At 34.6% G+C, this 20,564-nt stretch overlaps 3 protein-coding genes and 1 pseudogene across 5 annotated transcripts in view; 2 read left to right on the forward strand and 2 right to left on the reverse strand.

Annotated features, from left to right (window-relative positions):
- Nucleotides 1-287: 287 nt before the first annotated feature.
- LOC114173104 (uncharacterized) lies at nucleotides 288-2,718 on the forward strand. Of its 2 annotated transcripts, none has more exons than XM_028057328.2 (2): nucleotides 288-400; nucleotides 1,081-2,718. In XM_028057328.2, exon 2 carries the CDS (start codon nucleotides 1,142-1,144, stop codon nucleotides 2,459-2,461), a length of 1,320 nt encoding a protein of 439 aa, XP_027913129.1. In that variant the 5' UTR covers nucleotides 288-400; nucleotides 1,081-1,141; the 3' UTR covers nucleotides 2,462-2,718. The 2 variants fall into 2 exon arrangements, with proteins under 2 accessions (XP_027913129.1, XP_027913130.1); XM_028057329.2 differs by lacking the exon at nucleotides 288-400 and adding an exon at nucleotides 431-653.
- Nucleotides 2,719-4,613: 1,895 nt separating this feature from the next.
- LOC114174328 (uncharacterized) lies at nucleotides 4,614-6,314 on the reverse strand. The gene has a single exon (XM_028059162.2). It carries the CDS (start codon nucleotides 6,159-6,161, stop codon nucleotides 4,905-4,907), a length of 1,257 nt encoding a protein of 418 aa, XP_027914963.2. The 5' UTR covers nucleotides 6,162-6,314; the 3' UTR covers nucleotides 4,614-4,904.
- Nucleotides 6,315-9,753: 3,439 nt separating this feature from the next.
- Nucleotides 9,754-10,788, reverse strand: LOC146888538 (agamous-like MADS-box protein AGL61; annotated as a pseudogene).
- Nucleotides 10,789-12,391: 1,603 nt separating this feature from the next.
- TOR (target of rapamycin) overlaps nucleotides 12,392-20,564 on the forward strand; it is a 28,917-nt gene continuing 20,744 nt past the window's right edge. For both annotated transcript variants that reach the window (XM_028057512.1, XM_028057513.2), the window contains exons 1-12: nucleotides 12,392-12,724; nucleotides 12,810-13,148; nucleotides 13,235-13,309; nucleotides 13,542-13,714; nucleotides 14,391-14,489; nucleotides 16,272-16,431; nucleotides 16,558-16,701; nucleotides 16,826-16,995; nucleotides 17,084-17,288; nucleotides 17,407-17,601; nucleotides 19,558-19,710; nucleotides 20,421-20,542. In XM_028057512.1, coding sequence (XP_027913313.1) covers nucleotides 12,611-12,724; nucleotides 12,810-13,148; nucleotides 13,235-13,309; nucleotides 13,542-13,714; nucleotides 14,391-14,489; nucleotides 16,272-16,431; nucleotides 16,558-16,701; nucleotides 16,826-16,995; nucleotides 17,084-17,288; nucleotides 17,407-17,601; nucleotides 19,558-19,710; nucleotides 20,421-20,542 — 1,949 coding nt within the window. In that variant the 5' untranslated portion in view covers nucleotides 12,392-12,610. The remainder of the gene's footprint in view (nucleotides 12,725-12,809; nucleotides 13,149-13,234; nucleotides 13,310-13,541; nucleotides 13,715-14,390; nucleotides 14,490-16,271; nucleotides 16,432-16,557; nucleotides 16,702-16,825; nucleotides 16,996-17,083; nucleotides 17,289-17,406; nucleotides 17,602-19,557; nucleotides 19,711-20,420; nucleotides 20,543-20,564) is intronic.

Raw genomic sequence — 20,564 nt, forward strand, 5'->3', positions numbered from 1 at the left:
TAATAAGAGAATCAAAATAAACCAAACCAACAAATTAGGAGACCACGCTAATTAAGCCTAATTTAAACAACACGCACAAAGTAGAAAATAAGTGTAAGTGTAAAGAGAAAAAAGTAGAAATAACTCGAGATTTAAGTGAAAATCAACACTTGAAATGGAAAGTAATTCTGTAACAAAATAAAAATAAAAATAAACTGACAAGAAAAATATTAAAAGAGCACTGTTTTTGATTTATTATTAGTTATAGTTATTAGTATACTTTATGATATGGTGTATAAAAAGGTTCCTCAGTCTGGTTTAATTTGGGAAGAAAGCAGTTGCAGTGAACAAAACCCTCTGCAAGCTCTAATAACAACAACTCAACCCGTTACTTGCTTCCATTGCATTGCTTCTCATTCAGGTCATATCCCTTCTTATCATTTCTCTTCCTTTATGGAACAAGCTTTTGCCTTTTCTCTGTTCAAACTTTCTTTTTTTCTCACTCTTCTTATTCGGTTCATATCTATCAAGATTTATGTTCTTCGTTCTTTCAAATTTTCTGTTGGTCCTCGGGTTTCTTTTCTTTCTCTAGGGTTTCTTTCTCACCGCCCTTCCACTTTTCTCTTAAATTCTTTTTTTAGTTTCTGCTGTAGAAGCATCGGGCGATAATCTGGGTATTCTTTTCTTTTGTTTAGCGTTGAGTTAGTATTGCCTGTGTTTATAATTATTCCGGGACCTTATTCTAAATGATTCTGATCATAGCTTTTGTTGAAATTGAATCTTTCTTTTGACACGGGTTATGGGCTTTGCGTGAAACGTTTGTTCTTTAGTTCTTTATTCCATCTCCCACCCTCCTTCCCCCACAATTTTATGCTATCTGTGTTAAAGATGTTCGTGCATGGTGAATAAATGTTGTTTCCAAGTTAATGTTAAATGGTTTATCCTTTTTTTTTTTTTTCATTTCTTGGAACTCTGGAGCTTTCAGTTTAAATACTGTTTCGTTGCCGTTGATTTGATAGAGGAATTTGTGGTTTATTATTGTATCTTTACATTACTGATAATTGTTCACGTAGTTCTTTAATTATGCTTTTTTGAAAGCAGGGAGTCTGGCCTGGCCATTCGAAGAAGTTACTATTAGGAGTTTCTGAGTAAGTTAAGCATCATGATTAAGCGATCGTCAAGTAGGAACAACAGAACCAGAGGCATCAAGGTAAAGCATACTCTGCAGATTATTCTGTTGCTGGGCGTTTGCTTCTGGTTGATCTATCAGGTTAAGCACTCGCGTGATAAGAAAAGTGAATACGATGAAAATCATAGAAAAGTGGCAGTTGGAACTCAGACTGTGTATCCGACTCCGAAACTTGGTAGAAAAGATCTTCATCCGGGTAAGGATGGAGATAAGCATGACCGCGATGAACATGAAGAAGAAGGAAATGAGCATGAATTTGAAGAAAATGATGATAAGCATGAAGTGAGAGTAGGAGGAGATGAGGAAGAGGAAGGAGAAAGCAAAAGCGATGGGATGGAAGATGAAACGGGTGGAGGAGATGATGAGACAGATGAGAGTGATCAAGAGCAATCAGCAGCGGATACTGATCGTGATGAAGATCTGCCGGACAATGAGGAAGAAAAGGAAGAGGAGAGTGGTGAGAAAGAAAACAGTAGTAAGGAGCAGGAAACAGATGGTTCAGTTGAAAAGCACAACAGTCATGAAGCTCGGGAGCAACATTACAAGGGGGATGATGCATCTAGTGCTGTGACTCACGATACTAGTACAACTAGCACTGAAACTGTGTCACTTTTGGAAAACCATGATGTAAACTCGGATTTTAATAATAAAGAAGCTGAATTGGCGAGTGAGCAGTCTTCCAATGCGAGCTTGTCCAACGCTGTCTATAGCTCACGTCTACACAATGTTACCACGAGTCATTCAGAAGCAGGCACTAATCTGACAATAGTGATTCCTGGAGGTAGCAATAACTTGACAGGAATCAGTGCCAATACTTCATTTGAACTGAATAAAACGGTGATGTTTTCTGAATCATACCAAACTAAAAATGGTACCGTGAACACAACAGTAACCGGGGAAGTAAAAAATGTACTGACTGAAGGAGTAGTGCAGGGTGGCAATAAGGTCTCTGAAGAAAACCAGCTTGGTTCTTACTCGGCAATCCCTGTTGAATTAGAAAAGCGAAATGCAGCTGCAGGTGAATCTTCTAATCTGGAGGGTGGTGTACTACAAAACCCAACAAAATCTGTGGCATCAGATGAAACAGATAATAACACTGAAGTGAGTGAAACTAACAATACTCAGAATATTTCTCATACCAATGAGAATAATGATTCTATTAAGGATGGATTCAAAGGTGATTCATCTGATTCCTACATCCTCAAGAGTGTGGCAGAGGACCGAACTGATCTGGATACGTTGCCACAAATTATAAACGAAGGGGACATTGTTGACGCCATTGCAACAGACTAAAAGCATGGTCTTTCTGTTCTGGAGAAGATCTGGGAGATTAGAGTTTTTGTTTCGACCCATGTTGATATTTGAACACTTTTGCCTGTCAAAAAGATAAATGCTTAGGTAAGACCGTCAAAGGTACAGAGGTAGGCTTGTAGATATTCATATCAAAGTTTGAATATGTAACTAGTTTCATTTTTCCACTGTCTACTGCTATTTCATATTTTGCTGCTAGTTCTGTTACTTGCGTGCAATCTTCTTTTTCCTTTCCCCCATTAGTCTTCTTGTTTCGATCTCTCGTTACAATATCCTATCTATTTCTTTTCTTCTTCTTTTATGCTTTGGTACAGTGGAAAGAAAGGTTAGGGAAATATTTTTCTTAAAAAAATTGAATTCAAGAGAAAATGGAAGGGAGAAATTTTTTAAGGTAACATTTTTGTACACATTTTTTGCAAGCGTTTAATTTCATTAATTAGAAAAATAATTGAACTTACAAAATTATGCATTTTACTCATTAGTTAAAGTTCATCTATTATAAAATTATGAGTAGGATTAATTAAATGCATTTGTCTTTTATGTAATTTTATAATTTCTTATTGATATTAAATTCTATTAAAAGAAACATTTTTGTGTGATCATAATATAATATTAGTGTGGAGTATTTGTTTTTACAGAATTTAAAATGAAATCCTACTAAAAGAATTTGAAATCGTTGGCATTATCAATGTACTAAAAAATATATATGATGAAGTATGTGGTAGCATTTGTGTGTGTATTAGTTTAATATGATGAGTGATGAGTTGGCTAAGTTTGAAATGAGTAATTGGAAGGTAGGGATTAGTTTATACTGTCATCTTTCTCTCTTTGAAGCTTACAGAAAGGATGATTCTTGTGGGCCATGGAAGGGTACATGTCCATTCCAGTTGTCGACAACTACTCTCTGCACCAAAATACAGCAGTTGAGTCATATGGTGAGTCAAGTTGAATTCAAATTGAACCTTTTCGTCCCTTACAAATCACTGCATTGTATAAATACATTAATTTATGGATAATGCTGGTTACTCTTTCATCTTGTTTAGTGGTGCAATTGCAGGCCTCAAGCTGCGGTTAAGCTTCATCACGGTTTACAAGTTTCTCTCTGTCATTCTGCTACCTGTCAATACTACTGTCCTATAGAGTTTACTGTGTATTATTTTACATATATAACTACGACTTCTAATAATTTTTTTTAAAATATGTAAATTAAATTTTGACAAGTAATTTATGAACTTTTTAACTGTTATAGTTTATTTTAAGATTGTTTTAAAATTTAATTTTATAATTAATATAAAGAATTAATTGAAAGAAATAAACAATTAAGGACATAAGATATATGAGAAAAGTTCAAAGATTGTGGTTTGAGAAAGATGTTGAGCGAATTTAAAATTGAAATTAAAGTGAAGTATATTTGAAAGCAGTAAAATTTAGGACTTTGACTTGTTATCCCTGTGGAAAGAGAAAGAAAAGAGATTGGTTAGAAAATGAGGTTGTATGGATGTGAAGATGATAAGGAAAAGAAGTATATTTTAATCTTATAAATGATTAAAATACCTCAAGTGCTATGTTTTCTGCCGATAAAAAGAACAAACACAATGTGAATGATTGTAAACCTTGGTATTGATTATTCAAAAAGAAAAAACTAATCCTTGAAAGCCGTTAGTTTCTGATAGAAACGGAAATTGAAGTGGAGAAGTCTTGGTACTGATTTTGATTTGGTTTGAATTGAAATGTGGCTATAAATTTGGTATATGTTAGTATTTGGAAGTTAAGTGGAAGACAGAGGAAATTTGAAGAAATATTATATTAATGTTTGATGTGGACAAAAGCATTTTTGCTGTCTACAGCCTGGCCTTATGCTTTGCTCCTTCTCATACCACCACACCTCTTTTTCGTACTCCATTACAACATTTTACTTTGGATCTCATCTATTTCAACAAATAGTTTCAAACTTATTTTTCAGAAAATAAAATAATAATAGATGTCAGTACGTGGCTTTCTGCAACAAATGAAAAATCAAACATTATAACTTCATATCAGAGATCACGCACGCATGCAATTTTAATATCACATAGGATTCTGAAGTTCATCATCATCGAACTCTCGTCTTATCTTAATTCCAGCACACCACACATGAATTAAAAACTCTGTACAGAGCAACTCTTCATATAAAAAACGAAGAATAAAAGAATACAAGAACATCGGATCCGTAAGCAAAGCAAAACAAGAATTCAAAACTTTATGTCTGTGCTAGAAAAAATGCCAAATAATTTCCTAACTGTACATCCTCACTCAAACTCAAAACCCAAAAAAAAAAAGAAAAAAAAAAACTGAGTCCTCCTCTCTCCGGTATGGTGACAGAACAGAGCCTTAGTTGCACGCAAAATGACAGAGGAATTCACCTCGAAACGACAAAATCCAGAATCTACTGCCTTAACTCCTTCCGGAGTTTGTGGGAGAACAACTTGCAAGCGTCCATACTCAAATCCAGGGCCGCCGCGAGAGCAACGAAAGCCGCAGCATCCTCCGTGCAACTCACGTGCTGCACCCCAACCTCCACTTCGGGCTTGCTACACTTCCCTTCACCGTCCACAGTCGCTGACATCACAAACCCCTTGTTAAAAAACGAATTTTGTTCAAATCCGAAATCTGAACTGGACCCGGACCCTGACCCGGAACCGAGATCCCAGCTGCCGCGCGGAGTGCTCAACGGGGTGACGCCGGAGGTAGCGTCGATGGTGAATTTCCCGCCGTGTTGGGAGCTGATGGTGGAACCTGCGAGGGTGACTGGGTCAGCGGTGGCGGGGAGGATTTGAAATCGGTAGCCCACGGCGTTGGAGTTGTTGGGCTCGCGCCAGGCCTCGAGGCGGCCCCAGGGCTTCCACGTGCCGTCTCCGTCGGGGCGGATTATGAGCCAGGCCCCGGGGTTGGAGCGGCTGACCCGCTGCGAACCCGGGGAAGGGACGAAGGGCGTGGCCATGGAGGCGGCGGCGACCGGCGAGCCGGAAAGGTCGTGAACGGTGATGGACCATCCTTTCCGCTCGGCGGTGGTATTGTTAGCGTTGGGCGAAGGGAAGTGAGCGGGGTTCTTGTCCCTGAAGCTGAACTTGCAAGTGAAAACGGGTTGCTTGACGTCGCCTTTGATTTGGAAAACCTGGGGGCTACACTCCGGTTCGCCGTCGAAGCGGAAGACGAAGCGCGGGTCCGGGTCGGCCCGGACAGTTAGATGAAGTAACTGGGCCTGGTTGGTGGTTTTGGTGAGGGGGAGCCAACCGTTGTGGAAAGTGCAGGCGCGTGATTCGGCGAGCGTGAGATCGAGGGGAATGGAGATTTTGCCGATTAATTTGGCGGAGGTGAAGATGCAGGAGGGAGTGGCCGCACCCTTGTACACCGATATCTTTATCTGGGCTTTCTTTGACGCTTTCAGGATTTTGGGTTTGGAGAAATCGAATGACGCCGCCAGCGACCGAGGCTGTGGGTCACATTCCGTTATCAGAGGAACACTGCACACGTTGCTGCTTGAAAGGGAATCCTCGCAATCCACTCCCTTCAGTTGAATCTTGCAGAATAAGGAAGAAGTGGAAGGGTGCACTTTGCCGGAGAACGAAGAAGGCTTCGACGACGCCGGAGATTTTACGGCGAGGTTTCCGACGAGAATCCGCACGAAGGGGCACGGATCCATATTGAAAGAAAGAATAATCGAATCGATTAGAATGAATTGAATTAATATGAGAGAGTGGCCAATGGATTTGGGCTTGAATGAAGCAACTGCTCACTCGTATTCATATATTCATTGCTACATTTGACAGGTGACACTGAAAGAGAGAGAAACAAGAAACTGAATGTGACAGCCTGTAACCTGGTGGAGATTCATTATTCTTTCTTCTTTCTCTTCTATCATTAATTACTAATTAATATTTTACTTCCAAATTTTACAAATTAATTCTTTTTTTTTAATATACTCTATTACTTTTATTTACCATAAAAATTTATTCATTTTGTTTTTTATATATACTCTTCCATGTTTATTACCCATTTAGTCAATTTAAATTTTCGTACGTTATTTCTAATTCTGTAAATCAACGATTTCAATTAAAAATAAGGTGATAAGATATCTAAGACTTTTCTATTCCCCACTCTTCTCTTATCTTAAATACACCATAATTAATAATTCCAAAACCTCTCTAGTAAATGCTAAATTAAAAAAATAAATAAAGGAGCATTAATGAATACCTTTCTCCCTTCTAACCAACTCAAAATATACCACATCTTCACTGTTCTATTTACCAAATAAAAAACACCAACCCCACTCTAATCTCAACATCAAAATCACCAAATACGGAAACATTAACAGTGAACACAGTATTAAATGGCTCAATCATTCACTTAATTTCTTTTACTAATAATTTTATTTTATAGGTAATATGAGCCAACAAAATTTAATTAACTTTAATATAAAAGTATACACCCTATCATCTATAACTATTTTTTTCAAATGTAACTAAGACATTTTTCCTTGATAATATTTTATCATTCATATAAATCAAGAATCTCGATTAAAAAGAATTTAAATATAATTTCTTTTACAATAGTGTTAACAATTAATTAGTGACATAATATTAAACTATATCGCATGAGATAATAACTATGACATACATATTAAATAAAATGGAAGAGAAAAGATGGTTTGACACCACTTATTTCTACGTTCATTTGACACTAAATTTTAGTGATAAAATTATTAATATAATAAACAGGGGAATTTGTGGTGTCAAAATATACTTCTTCCCTAATAGTTATATATTAGTATTGAATTAATATCAGGGTTAAATAGGGTTAAATATGTTTTTGGTTCCTCAAGTTTTAACGAAATTTGGAATTAGTCCATCATCAAATATTTTGACTAATTTAGTCATTCATCTTTCAAAATACGTGAATTTAGTCTTTTTAACCAAATTTTGTTAAGTTTATCTGACGTTTCAAGCACATTTCATGATAGTATTTAAATTAACATTGAAGCAAAAATGTGTCAAACAGTATAAATAATTTAAATACTATCATGAAATGCACTTGAAATGACAGATAAACTTAACAAAATTTGGTTAAAAGAACTAAATTCACGTATTTTGAAAAATAAATGACTAAATTTATCAAAAAATTTAATGAGAGACTAAACCCAAATTTCGCTTAAACTTGAGCGATCGAAAACATATTTATCCCTTAATATTATGTATGATTGTGATAAAATGGTGTTATCTGACGTGGCAGGATCGGAGTGATACAGTTGTAACACAAAGGTAACAGAAAAAAGTGATATGAAAATGAGGCAATGAGCTGTAGAGAGAGAGAGAGGGAGAGAGTGGGCACCAGCGAAGCGTGGTTGGGCAAAGGGTGTCGTGTTCAGAGTGTGCACGTACGCCGTCACACTTGCGTACATCTGCGTTTCTCACACCTCTGTCGGGGATCCAACTATCACATACCTGTTCCAAAATATTTAATATTATTATATTTCTAATTTTACTCCTATATTAATCTCTCTAAACAAAGAATTATAATTGAAATAATATAGTCGAATAATGATAACAAGAAATAAAATAAAGATGTTTTTTTATTAATTGTGATTTATTATGAGATTGTTGTAGATCCAACCTATTCTATCTACCTGTAAGTTTATTTGTTGTTCACCAACTATTTATACAAATTTCACTATTTTCACGAATAATTTTACTGTCATAAATAATGATAAATAAAAATCATGCTGACATTGAACAAGGTAAATATTTTGTCTATTTGTGACGCTTGCAAAATATGCTCAAGTTTGAAAGTTTTATTTGTTTATACGTAGTATAAGATAGGTAAATGAGTTGTACCTAACGAAAAACGAAATCATATTCAAACCGCATAAATACAATTACAAAATAAAAACATAATACAAATAAATATATTATTTTCTATTTCTTAAAAAATTATATTTTATTGTATAAATGTTTTTTTTATGTATTATAAGTTATGATGTACTAATACTTTAACTTGGGTATCACATATATATCGTATCCGATATTTTAGGATATTTTAATGATACTTATCAGTGAAGTATTTAATTTATAAAGTAGTAATATATTACAATAAAATATTTGAATAGTGGCCAATTTTAGTGACAAAAAATAATTAATCCCTATATAGTGACCAAAATGACAACTAAAATAGTACCAAAAATTTATAATTGATAATTAAAATAGTTTCAATTATGAATTGGTTTTAAATTGGTCACTACAAGGTTTTGACTACTAAAATAATTAGTCTTTAATTAAAAAAATTAGATTTGGACATTAACAAATATATATTTATTAGGTTTGTAAGAATGATCGTACATTTTTCAATATTCATATATCACGTATCGTATCCTTATTATTTTAAAAATGAAATAAACATATTGACGACATATCGAATATGTGTCGTATCCACACGTATCGTATCTGATACACGTATCGTATCTGTGCATCATAAATTATAATTATCTCACATCTTTATTATTATTAAAAATATTTGAAATATTTATTTTAAAGTATTATTTAAATTACTGGACTTGTTCCCCATTTCAGTTATAATTGAGCTTGATTGCGGTAAATTTGATAATTCTTTACCCAGTTAAATTTAAATTGGTTGAATAAAAGATTATATAAAACTCAACCTAGGTCAGTTATACCTCTATATGAATATTAATAATACCCGAGTTTTACATCATTATTGTATGTAAACTGTAATACATGAACTATATATTTTATATAAGTACTATATTAAATAATAATAATAATAATAATAATAATAAGAATAAGAATAAAAATAAGAAGAAGAAAAATATAATAATATATTATGCACTATATACTAACTAGCAAGCTTACGAAATTTCTTTAAAATGACTTTTCTTAGTAATCGTTTTTGGTCTAAGATAGATTTTAAGTTTAGTATTTAACGTATTTTTACTCGCACTTACATATGACAGGTTTGAAAATGTTTGACATTCTTATTCTACTGCAAATGTACACCTCCTATGACTATTCCTTTGAAAGTTTCTCCTTAAAGCACTGCATACAATTATTTTTATTAGAAAATAGTCAATTAATATTAATGGAGGAAAATGACAATTGTATGCAGGCAATTAATGATATTTTTTGTGTGTGTTGTTACGATCTGCCGTTGATTCTCTCATGTAACATCCACCACTTTGGAATTTAGTACATGTAATAACAAACGCAATAATAAAGAGCCATCTTTTTATATTATTCTAAGATTTTACAACAATTTTATTAGAATGGAAAATAAGGATACGGGTAGCGAGGTACTAGTCTTTAATCAATATGGAAAACTCAAACCGGTGCCATTAGCGTAAATCTCAGCATCATAAGGCCCAAATCGATTGGGCCCGGGCCCGGGCACAGTAACTGTTGGCCCAAGAGTTGTTTGGTCCATCGACATTATTTGAGTAGCGTAATTTGCAACATTGTTCTTCAGTTCCTCCAATGAAAACATCAAATGCTGTAACTCTTGCAATCCAAGTTCATTCACCGGGATTTCCCACCAGAATTGCCTCTCTCTGGTTTTCCACGCTGGATCGATCTCTTCTCCTTGCCTTTTCTCCATCTCTAGCTCGTTAATAATCTGAGTAAGTTGCGTGTTGAGATTACGAATATTAGCGCTGCGATGAGCCTCAACGAGTTGGTGACCACTACCACTGCGATTACACTCAGGTGATGAGTTTGAGTTTGAAGTTACGTAACAATCAATCACGAATTCAACTCGGGGGTGGCCGAACGAAAAGGCCTTGTCCGCGGGAGAGAAAACGATGATCGCAATTTCTACTCCACAGAGTGTGCAGAGCTCACTGGCCTTTTTGAAGAGTCCCGAACGACGCTTTGAAAACGTGACTTGTAGGTGACTTTTTTTGATATTTTCTCGATTGGAATCTTTTGGCGACCTGAACTGCATTTTTTCTTCATCATGGTGAGAATAGAAGTTTGGGGTTTTGGGTTTTGGAGAAGAGTATGGGGTATTTATATTTCAAATTTAAGGTGTGCCAACTCACAAAATTAACTCTCCTATCATAATGTTTTATTACTCTTTATAATAAGTCCAGGATTAGCAAGTTATCAAATCCTAAATCTTAATGCCTCGTTATATGATATTTTTAATCTCTTACTTCGTCTTATTAGAAACATTTTCTGTAAAATTAATTATTTTAAGTCTCTATAAATGGTATATATTTTATCCTAACATTTACTTTCTCCATCAATTTTGTACAATTAACTACTTTAAATTCTAAAACACATTTTTTTTTCTTTAAGAATTATTTGCATGGAGAAAAGAGATTTTGTAAAAACACTAATCTTAGTATTTTTTTTTTCTTTACAGTTGGATATTGATAAGGGGATGAATTTCTTTAAACAATACACGTAAATGATAATTTAATAGCATTTTAAATTGATAATAAAATCATTTTAAGGAAAATATGAGACGTTTTACCTATATTGAATTCTGATTTTCTAGGTTTGTTCTCTTTCATTCCATTTGGGGTTTCTTTGTAGATTTTTTTTTACATTTTATTTTATGCATTACATTAGAGAATTTAATACCCATATGTTATGGGTATAAAAGTTGTTGTACTATTATTAATCAAAAATCATATTTGATATATTTTTTTAATGGTTATTATTAAATTAATAATATTACCATACATACATATATTGTTACTGTTGAATAGCAACATAAATAGTTAAAGCAGAGTGAACAATTGCGCGATGGAATATTTAAAACTAATAGTTTGATCTTTAAACTTTGTTTATTTTTAATTTGTGGATAAAAAATTGTAGTTCAAAAAAAAAACTCAACTTAAAATAATAATTTAAATTTCTTAATACTGATCAATGATAAAGTTAATAAATATTTTACATATATGATGTAAAAAAATGGGTTGAACGATAAATAAAAAAAAAAGATAGAAAATAGTTTATTAAAAAATCAATTATTAGACTCTTAATTGAGTTTTCATTTCAAGGGTAGAGTTAATCAGGAAGTTATAAAATAGTTAATCACCATGATGAATATAAAATAACTTCTTGTGTATAACTTCCTATTCTTGAAAGCTAATGATTAAGTTCTACATTAAATATATATTTAGCACATCTTTTCTATTTGGGTAAGAAATTTTGTAATTTTTAAGATATTTAATTACATTGAAACTAAATTAATTTTATTTTAAATCATTCTATTTTTAAAATATTTTGTGAATAGAAAAAATAAATTTAATGAATTTTAATTATTTTAATTATTATTAAAAACGAAAAAATATTTAAATACTAAAAAGTTATTAAGAATTTAAAAGTATAAAAAAAGTTATTTTTTTGTAGTAGATTTGGGTTGATGTTATTCTTTAGTCAGAATTTGTAAATATTTTCTTAACTGATATTTGAAAAAAAATAATAATATCAATTGATGTTAATCAATAATTTTTTAATTGATGTCAAAAGACATTGATTAGTATTATTTGTATGATCTTTATAATTGACAGTTTTGTTAACTTTTTTTAATTAATGTCAAGTGACAAATTTTTGAACTATTTGGAACTATTGGTAAAAAAAAAAAAACAATTATAACTGATCGTGGCTATTTTCCTTTTTTATGCACAATATAATTTTATTATATATATTTTTTATTTTTTTAATATTTTTTCATAATATAATGATAGTACTACCTATCAAGAACAAGAACTTGTTCAAGAACCCATAATTATATAAAACTAAGTTAATCGATAAAATAAAAAAATATAATAGTTGTCGTTGGTACTAACTAAAATAAAGATAAACATAAAATTAGAAATGAGAAATATATAATAAAGTTGTTGGTGGGTGTGAATTACATTCCACGAGAGGTAGTCCACCTGACACCTCCCTATTCTATACTGAATCCCTCAGTTGAGAAGTAGGCATGGCGATGATGCAGCGATGTCGGACTCTACACTACCCTTCCCTCTCATTCTAAAATATTCCCTCCCTTTCTCTCTCTCTCATTAATACTTCCACACTCTCTCTCTCAATCCTAACTAACTAATTTAGGGCTCAGCTTTTACCCAAATAAATGGCCACCGCCTCTCAGTCCCACCGTTACATAGGCCCGCCCTCCGTCGGACCGGGACCCGGCGATGCTCTCAACCGCATCCTCGCCGACTTATGCACTCGCGGCACTCCCAAGGTAATCACATACAATTCAAATTCAATTCAGTTTCTATCGTATTAATCACTTTACTTCACTCACTCACACACACTCACTCGCTCAGGAGGGTGCTTCCCTTGCACTGAAGAAGCATCTGGAGGAAGAAGCTCGTGACATTAGCGGTGAGGCATTTTCTCGATTTATGGATCAGTTGTATGATAGGATATCCAGCCTTTTGGAGAGCGGCGATGTGGCGGAGAATCTGGGAGCTCTCAGGGCTATTGACGAGTTGATAGATGTGGCGCTTGGGGAGAATGCTTCCAAGGTCTCCAGATTTTCCAGCTACATGCGAATTGTCTTCGACACCAAGCGTGATCCCGAAATCTTGGTTCTTGCTAGTAGGGTTCTTGGTCACCTCGCTAGGGCTGGCGGGGCTATGACCGCCGATGAAGTCGAACGCCAGGTTCTTGCACTGCATTCTTTTATCTTGGTCTCCGACTTCACTTCACTCTGCTGTATTTTTATTTTTCCTTTGCCCATCTTTTTCAGGTTAAAATTGCCCTGGATTGGCTTCGAGGGAATAGAGTGGAGTATCGTCGATTTGCTGCTGTCTTAATCTTGAAAGTAAGTGCCATTACTATTGCTCTTATTTTGATGAAAATTGCTCGATGTTTTGATTCTTGAATTTCATTTTCTAATGGGTGAGTTTTCTTTTATCCTGCCTGTTTCCATCCCTTTGGAATTTATTTATTCACAAATTCTTTCAATGAATTTCGACTGTTTTTTAATGCCATCATAACTTTAGAACCGGTTTGTTCCTAAGAGTATGTGCCGTCGTTTGATTTTGTTCATGCAGGAAATGGCAGAAAATGCTTCCACTGTTTTCAATGTCCACGTGCCAGAGTTTGTCGATGCTATCTGGGTTGCTCTGAGAGATCCAGCGTTGCCAGTTCGTGAGCGGGCCGTGGAGGCATTACGAGCTTGCCTTCGTGTTATCGAGAAGCGCGAGACACGATGGCGTGTGCAGTGGTTAGTTCTTTAATTCTTAGGATGTATAACATTTAAAGCTATAGTAAATATGAAGCTGGTAGGCGGTAGTAATGCTGTTTTGTCGCTAGCCTTTGGTGACGGTTGATGTACTTAGATTAGATGAACTTCAAATAAACTGTCACTGAGAAGTTTGAAAAATCAAATCAAATCAGTAGACTCAATCAATGAATTCACTTTGAAAGCTGATGTTCTCATCCTAACCACGAATGATTATGGCAGTCATTTTATGATAATTTATCTCTTCATGATTATGTTAAAATACAATTTCATTCAACTGACAATGTCAAAGTTGTTTGCTATTTCAAACAAGGAGTTCCTCTGTTTGCTGCCTCAGATAATGCTTGGTTCTGCAGTAATAAATTGCACCAAATTTTTTATTAAGTCATTGAGCTTTTTACTTTATTGTGTTCTCCATGCTGGTAATAAAAATTATGGGCTGGACCAGTAATCAATAAAAGTTTAATATAATCGGCCTGTGAATAACTACAGAAAAAGGGTATATCTTTGGTCATTTGAATACACATTGATGATTATGCTGTTGATATTTGAGGGATCAAGCAGACCAGGGCTTTCTGTGGGGTTTTCATTTGCATAAGTATGCTGTTGTGTTTCTGGAAATCTGAAAGTGAATCCTTCATTTTCTTTTTGATGATAGGTACTACCGAATGTTTGAAGCAACGCAAGATGGGTTGGGTAAAAATGCACCTGTGCACAGCATACATGGTTCACTGCTTGCTGTTGGAGAGCTTTTGAGGTTAATTTCAATACGCATTGTTTGATTTTTTCAATCTAGAATTGTACATAAACAAGTGTCTGTTTTCCCTTTTGTGATCATTATTAATTTATTATATGCTTGTGTATGTGGAGTGCATATGTGAATAAATTTATGTTCGCAACATCTGCAATCTTGGAAATTCTTGCATGGTTTACTTCAGCACTGGTACTAGACATAGTTATCAAGCCTGGTCATTGCTGCGGAGCAGGCTACTCGAACAATCCTATAGTTTGATGGCTGCTACAAAATACTTTGTATGAGATATAAAAGTGTACTATATATAAGCAGCTGGTCAAATGTATAAAAGTACCCAAGATAGAAATTGTAAAGAAGTGGTAGAAGAGAACCTGCTTTGGTAAAAGATGAAACTTGAAATATCTGTTTCAAGAAAGTGGGATCTACTGTGACAGTGGACTGAACAAAGGGTGCAACATGAACATAGGGCTGCAGAAATACTGTTGGAGATGGGTGCATCTGTCTGGACACTAGGGACTGTGATTTGGTAGGAAAATTAGGAAAAAAAGGGTTTTCCCTAAAGATCACAATTGTTAGAAGATGTCAACATGTCCTTTTGAAACTCCTTACACTAGTTCTGCTTTTTGGCCACAACTGGAGCTGCAATGGCCTCTACTGAAAACATGTCTGCGGTTTGGATTTTGAATCTTGTAGTGTCACTATAGTGTGGTATTGGTGACTGTTACCATCACTAGGCAACGTGTGTGGCGCCAAATGTTCTGTCCTTCACGAATCGTGATTTAGACAAAAAAAAAATTATGAATAGCTTATGATGGAGATTAGTATTATCAACCTTATATTGCAGATTTGTGAATAGTTAATTTATATGAGAATGCAGTAAAATCAAGAGTTGGTTTACTGTAATAAATTTATCCTTTTTTTTATATACTTGGATTTTGAAATTTGTGGCAGATACTAGTTATTAATCTTTTCACACTATTTTGTTAGAGAATTGGATAATATTTAGATGAAGTAGAAAAGAAAAATAAATAGGGATTTTATTGATTTTATTCTGTTTTCAAGATCTAAATAAAAGAGATATCACAGGTTCGAGACAGAAGAAAACTGATAGGGCACTGGATAGTGGGCTGGTACAGCAGGAGAAGAAAACGAGTGAAATAAATCAGGATAGGCCCAAAATATGGAATGTGTGTTCTAGAAGAAAGAAAGTGGGGCCAGGGAATGAAAATTAGTTAGAGGAGAGAGAGGACGTAGCTTGAGATTGCTGTTTGTATGGGCATTCAGGTATATGGGGGAGTGTGAGGTAAGGGGAGAGAGTTATGAAGAATATGAGAATTACCTAAGAGGAGAGAGATCTCTCTGGAGGAGTCTGTGACTCTGGAATCCAAATTAAGTATTGTAGAGCACTCTGCTCAATTTAATACGTTCATTTTGATAATAACAATGGGTTGGGGTGTTTTTACCTGATTCTATAAAAAACCAGGAAGTGTACAAAAGGAAACTCAACACTCAGGAAATTTGAGAGTCCTTGTTGTCCTTAACTTTTCTCCACAATTTTCAGTCAATACTCTATTAACCACTGAACACCTATCACATTGTAGTTAAAATCTTCTAAACTTAATGACAGCTTAACCAATCAGTTCTCAAATCATAACCATCCATGCTGTTATGATGACTGTCAAAATATTAACTACCCTGGTCCCTGCATGTTTTCCATTCTTTATAGTAAGAAATCTCTTACCTGGGTATGCTATCATTCATACATCGCTAATTATGGTTGTGCAGGAATACTGGTGAATTTATGATGTCGCGATACCGTGAAGTTGCCGAAATTGTTCTCAGATACCTTGAGCACAGGGATCGACTTGTTCGCCTGAGCATAACTTCATTGTTGCCTCGCATTGCACATTTTCTACGGGATCGTTTTGTCACCAACTACTTAACTGTATGTGAACGTTGCTCTATTACTTTATTATGCTTTCTTAGTCTGGGATGACTTGGAAAATGAAGACTATTGTGGAAGTTTAAAATTTATTTGTTTGAGTGCCCATGGAGATGAAATTCCTTGCAGATATGCATGGATCATATTCTTTCTGTCTTGAAAGCACCACAAGATCGTGATAGTGGGTTCATTGCTCTCGGAGAGATGGCCGGGGCACTGGATGGGGAACTCATCCATTATTTGCCGACAATAACTACTCACTTACGTGAGGCGGTATGTTTCAGTCACTGTTATTGGATGCTAGTTTTGTGCCATAATTTTCCTATCTAGAGAAGTGCTTGGTTATTTCGTCCTATTAAGGATCTGAATTGACAGTTTGGTCATTTTGTTAATGTAGATTGCTCCACGTAGGATCAAACCTTCACTTGAGGCCCTGGCTTGTGTTGGAAGTATTGCTAAAGCAATGGGCTCAGCAATGGAACCTCATGTACGAGGACTTTTGGATATAATGTTTTCTACTGGCCTTTCTACTGTGCTTGTGGAAGCCCTGGAGCAAATAAGTACCAGGTATAGTGTTGGCTTAGAGCAAAGTCTATAACCTTTCTTGTGATTGATTTTGAAAGGCATATTTATCATTGTTTTATTTTTTATGCAGCATTCCGTCTCTGCTGCCAACCATTCAAGACCGGTTACTAGACAGCATATCTATGGTTCTTTCTAAATCCCATTATCATCTGGGGAGGTCTTCACAAAGCGTGGGCAGAGGGACAATAGTAAATACACCTCAGCAAGTCTCAGAGCTTAATGGCTCTGCTCTTATACAACTTGCTTTGCAAACTCTTGCTCGTTTTAACTTTAAGGTTCTGTTGCTTATTTTCTTTAATGACATTCATATTTGTTGAAAATATTTATTTTATTTTATTTACAAGTTGTTGGGAATTACTAGAGGTTTAATTTCATTTTATTCTGTTGATATAGGGCCATGAACTACTTGAGTTTGCTAGAGAATCAGTTGTTGTCTATTTGGATGACGACGATGGGGCTACACGAAAAGATGCAGCCCTATGTTGTTGCAGATTAATCGCCAGTTCTTTCTCTGCTATAGCATGCACACATTTTGGTTCTAGCAGGCTGACTCGTTCAGGGGGCAAGCGCCGGCGCCTTGTGGAGGAGGTTTTGTGATTTAACACATTTTATATCTTTTGTTCAGTTTCATTTTTCAGAAATATTATTACTTGTTCTTTAAGTTTTTATTCTGGGAGAAGCTTCTTTAATTGGTGTTCTGTGCTTGGTTTTGGTCATTTGATTTCTAACTTTGATAGGGTTTTGGTTTGTGAAACTTTTGGATTGTGGTATTATATAGTTTATGGTTAAGTGCAAACCTATTTAAGCTAGCAGAAAGAAGTTAGAAGTTGATACAGTTTTTCTTTGTTACTTTTAAAGGTTTAGCAAGTTAGTGAAAGGAATGACCAAGAAAATGAAGGGAAGTCAAGCAAAGTAAAAACCAGAGAATAATTTCCACAAAGTTGTGTATTTCATATCTGTTGAACCCAATGTTGAGTTATTAGGTCATGTAAGATATGCTGATAAAGTTAGTTCTCAATTAGGATTGGTATCTGTGAAGATATTAATGTTAAAATAATCTGAGAGGGAATACAATTTGATGCAACTGGTTCTGAAGTTAGATGAAGAGTAGAAGAATTGTTGAACCCTAAGTTCAGACCCTGTCATAATATGGGTATGTATAGCACTGGATCTCGGTAGATTACAAAGATGGATACGCTCCCATGTACCCACTAGAAAAGTGTGACGCCCACTTAATTTGCTTTTATTGTTTATCAGAGTTCCTTGTTTAGTAATAACAGTAACATCTGCCAGTTTTCATTCCTCTTATTATATAGATGTTATTATGCCTTGCATACCTCCTGACTCTCCTTTGGTAGACCTGCTTAAGCCTATTAGAATTTATTTCTCTAACGAGAGTCATATGGATAAGAGCAGCTGGCTTATAATCTAAAGAAGTTATTGGTGCATGGTGCCATTTCATAGTTAGATTTGCAAATCCATTTTCTGGATGTTGGATTGTGGAATAGGTTTTTATTCAAAATTTGTTAGGAGTTAGAGAATATATATTCTTTCCCCTATGTATGTGGTGCTGTTGGAAAGAAATGAATTCCCCCAGCGTAGTTCTCTTAATTTTGGGGATGTTCAGATATGTTCCTATATTTAAAATTGTTGTAATTGGATGCCCAGCATAGTCACCAGCATAGTCTTTAAAAATTGTAGTTGGGTTCTAACTCTTCTAGTATTTGAGCTTTATGATAATTTTCTAATTGTAGGCTGGATTCAGTGACCTAATCAGTTTTTTTTTTCAACTATATGGGATTTAAATGCAAGTCATCTGGTGTACAGTTTCAACAACTCCTGATTGGGTTACTGAATCTAACAATGTATAAAAGCGATCTAATGGCAGGGACCTTTTTTGAAAACTTCGAAACTAATGTAACCCAATGGATTCATTTGAACATCCAAAAAATATAGGGGCGTGCAAATTTATTTAACAATATTTTTTCAAAGTAGTTACGTGCCACCAAAGTGCTTATTAATTAGCTTTGTAAAGTGGTTGTTAAGGAAATCACGGGTTTCAAGAATTGGTAGTTTTGTTAAAAGGCATATTCTTAATAAGTTTAATGTTGCTGTCTGGGTATGTTGTATTTTTTTTTATGCTTTTTATTCTTTTATTAGCATTAAATATTTAGAAATGATTGAAGAGACATTTATGTGACACCTATGATGGATGAGATGTTAGAAAATTGGTTAAAGGTGATTTGGACACATGTAAGAAGGCCACTTGAGGCACTGGCGAGGAGAGTAGATTACATGGTTTTTAATCCTTAGAAAAGAAATAAAGGGAGCACAAGAATAAATTTAGAGGAAATCATTAAAAAGGGATCTGGTATAGAATAATATTTCTGAAAATATATACTTTGATTGAGTCCAATGACGTTGTGTGATCCATATGACTGGCCTCACCTAGTGGGATAAGATTATTGTTATTTTGTTGTTTAGTCTTTTTTTTTTCTTGTTATTATTGTTATTTTGTTGCTAACTGATTTTGATTGTCTGAAGCTTGTGGAGAAGCTTCTTATTTCTGCTGTTGCAGATGCTGATGTTACTGTTCGACACTCTATCTTTACTTCTCTGCATGGAGATAGAGGTTTTGATGAGTATTTGGCCCAGGCTGATAACCTGAATGCAGTATTTGCTGCTTTAAATGATGAGGTATTATAACTAACGTACCTTGTATTGGGATGACGCCATTTGGCCTTTAGATTTTTATTTTGTGTTGTTTAATCTTCAGTAGGCTCTATTGGCTGATTTGTGTATGGGCAGTTGCCTTGAATTTTCTTCAAGGGTGGTAATTGGATATTTTGGGAATAACACTTATCTGTTTTTTTTTTTTTTTTACTTCAGAAATGGTGCATGATGAATATGTTGGCACACAGCTTTTAGTGGCCCTCTTGTTGTGTTTGAAGCTGAAACTTTATGTTTCCTTCATTTTTTAAATAATAAGTTTTTGTAATGTGTGCCTATGGGGAGAAACATGGTATGAAAGAAAATATATACTCTTAAATGGTTTAAATCACTAAAAGACACAAACATTTGAATGTTTTTCTTTTTTGGGTAGTAAATATTTTCTTTTTTGAATAAGAACTTTCTATTTTTATCTTCTTATCTTGTACCCATGGGCACACATAGGAGACCCCTGTTTACAATTTCCGCATACTTGGCTTATGAACAAAAATTCGGTGTTCATTCCTTGAAAAAAGTATGCACAGCTTCAATATTATGGCTCCTTTGCGCGCTTGTATTTTGGTTATGATATCATCATATGGTCTGGTATACTTGAATAGGATCTTATTTTCCAGTAGTTAGTTATTGGAGCTCCATTATTTTGCTTTATGTTGATGTTGAAGTATCCAATTCTACAGGATTTTGATGTTAGAGAGTATGCAATATCTGTGGCTGGTAGGTTGTCAGAGAAAAATCCAGCTTATGTTCTTCCAGCTCTTCGTCGCCATCTTATACAGTTGTTAACATACTTAGAGCAGAGGTAATGTTGAAGTATTTACTTT

Source organism: Vigna unguiculata, chromosome 2 (assembly GCF_037176805.1).
Source record: "Vigna unguiculata cultivar grain cowpea cultivar isolate G323 ecotype 2 chromosome 2, ASM3717680v1, whole genome shotgun sequence".
NCBI classification, from domain to species: Eukaryota; Viridiplantae; Streptophyta; class Magnoliopsida; order Fabales; family Fabaceae; genus Vigna; species Vigna unguiculata.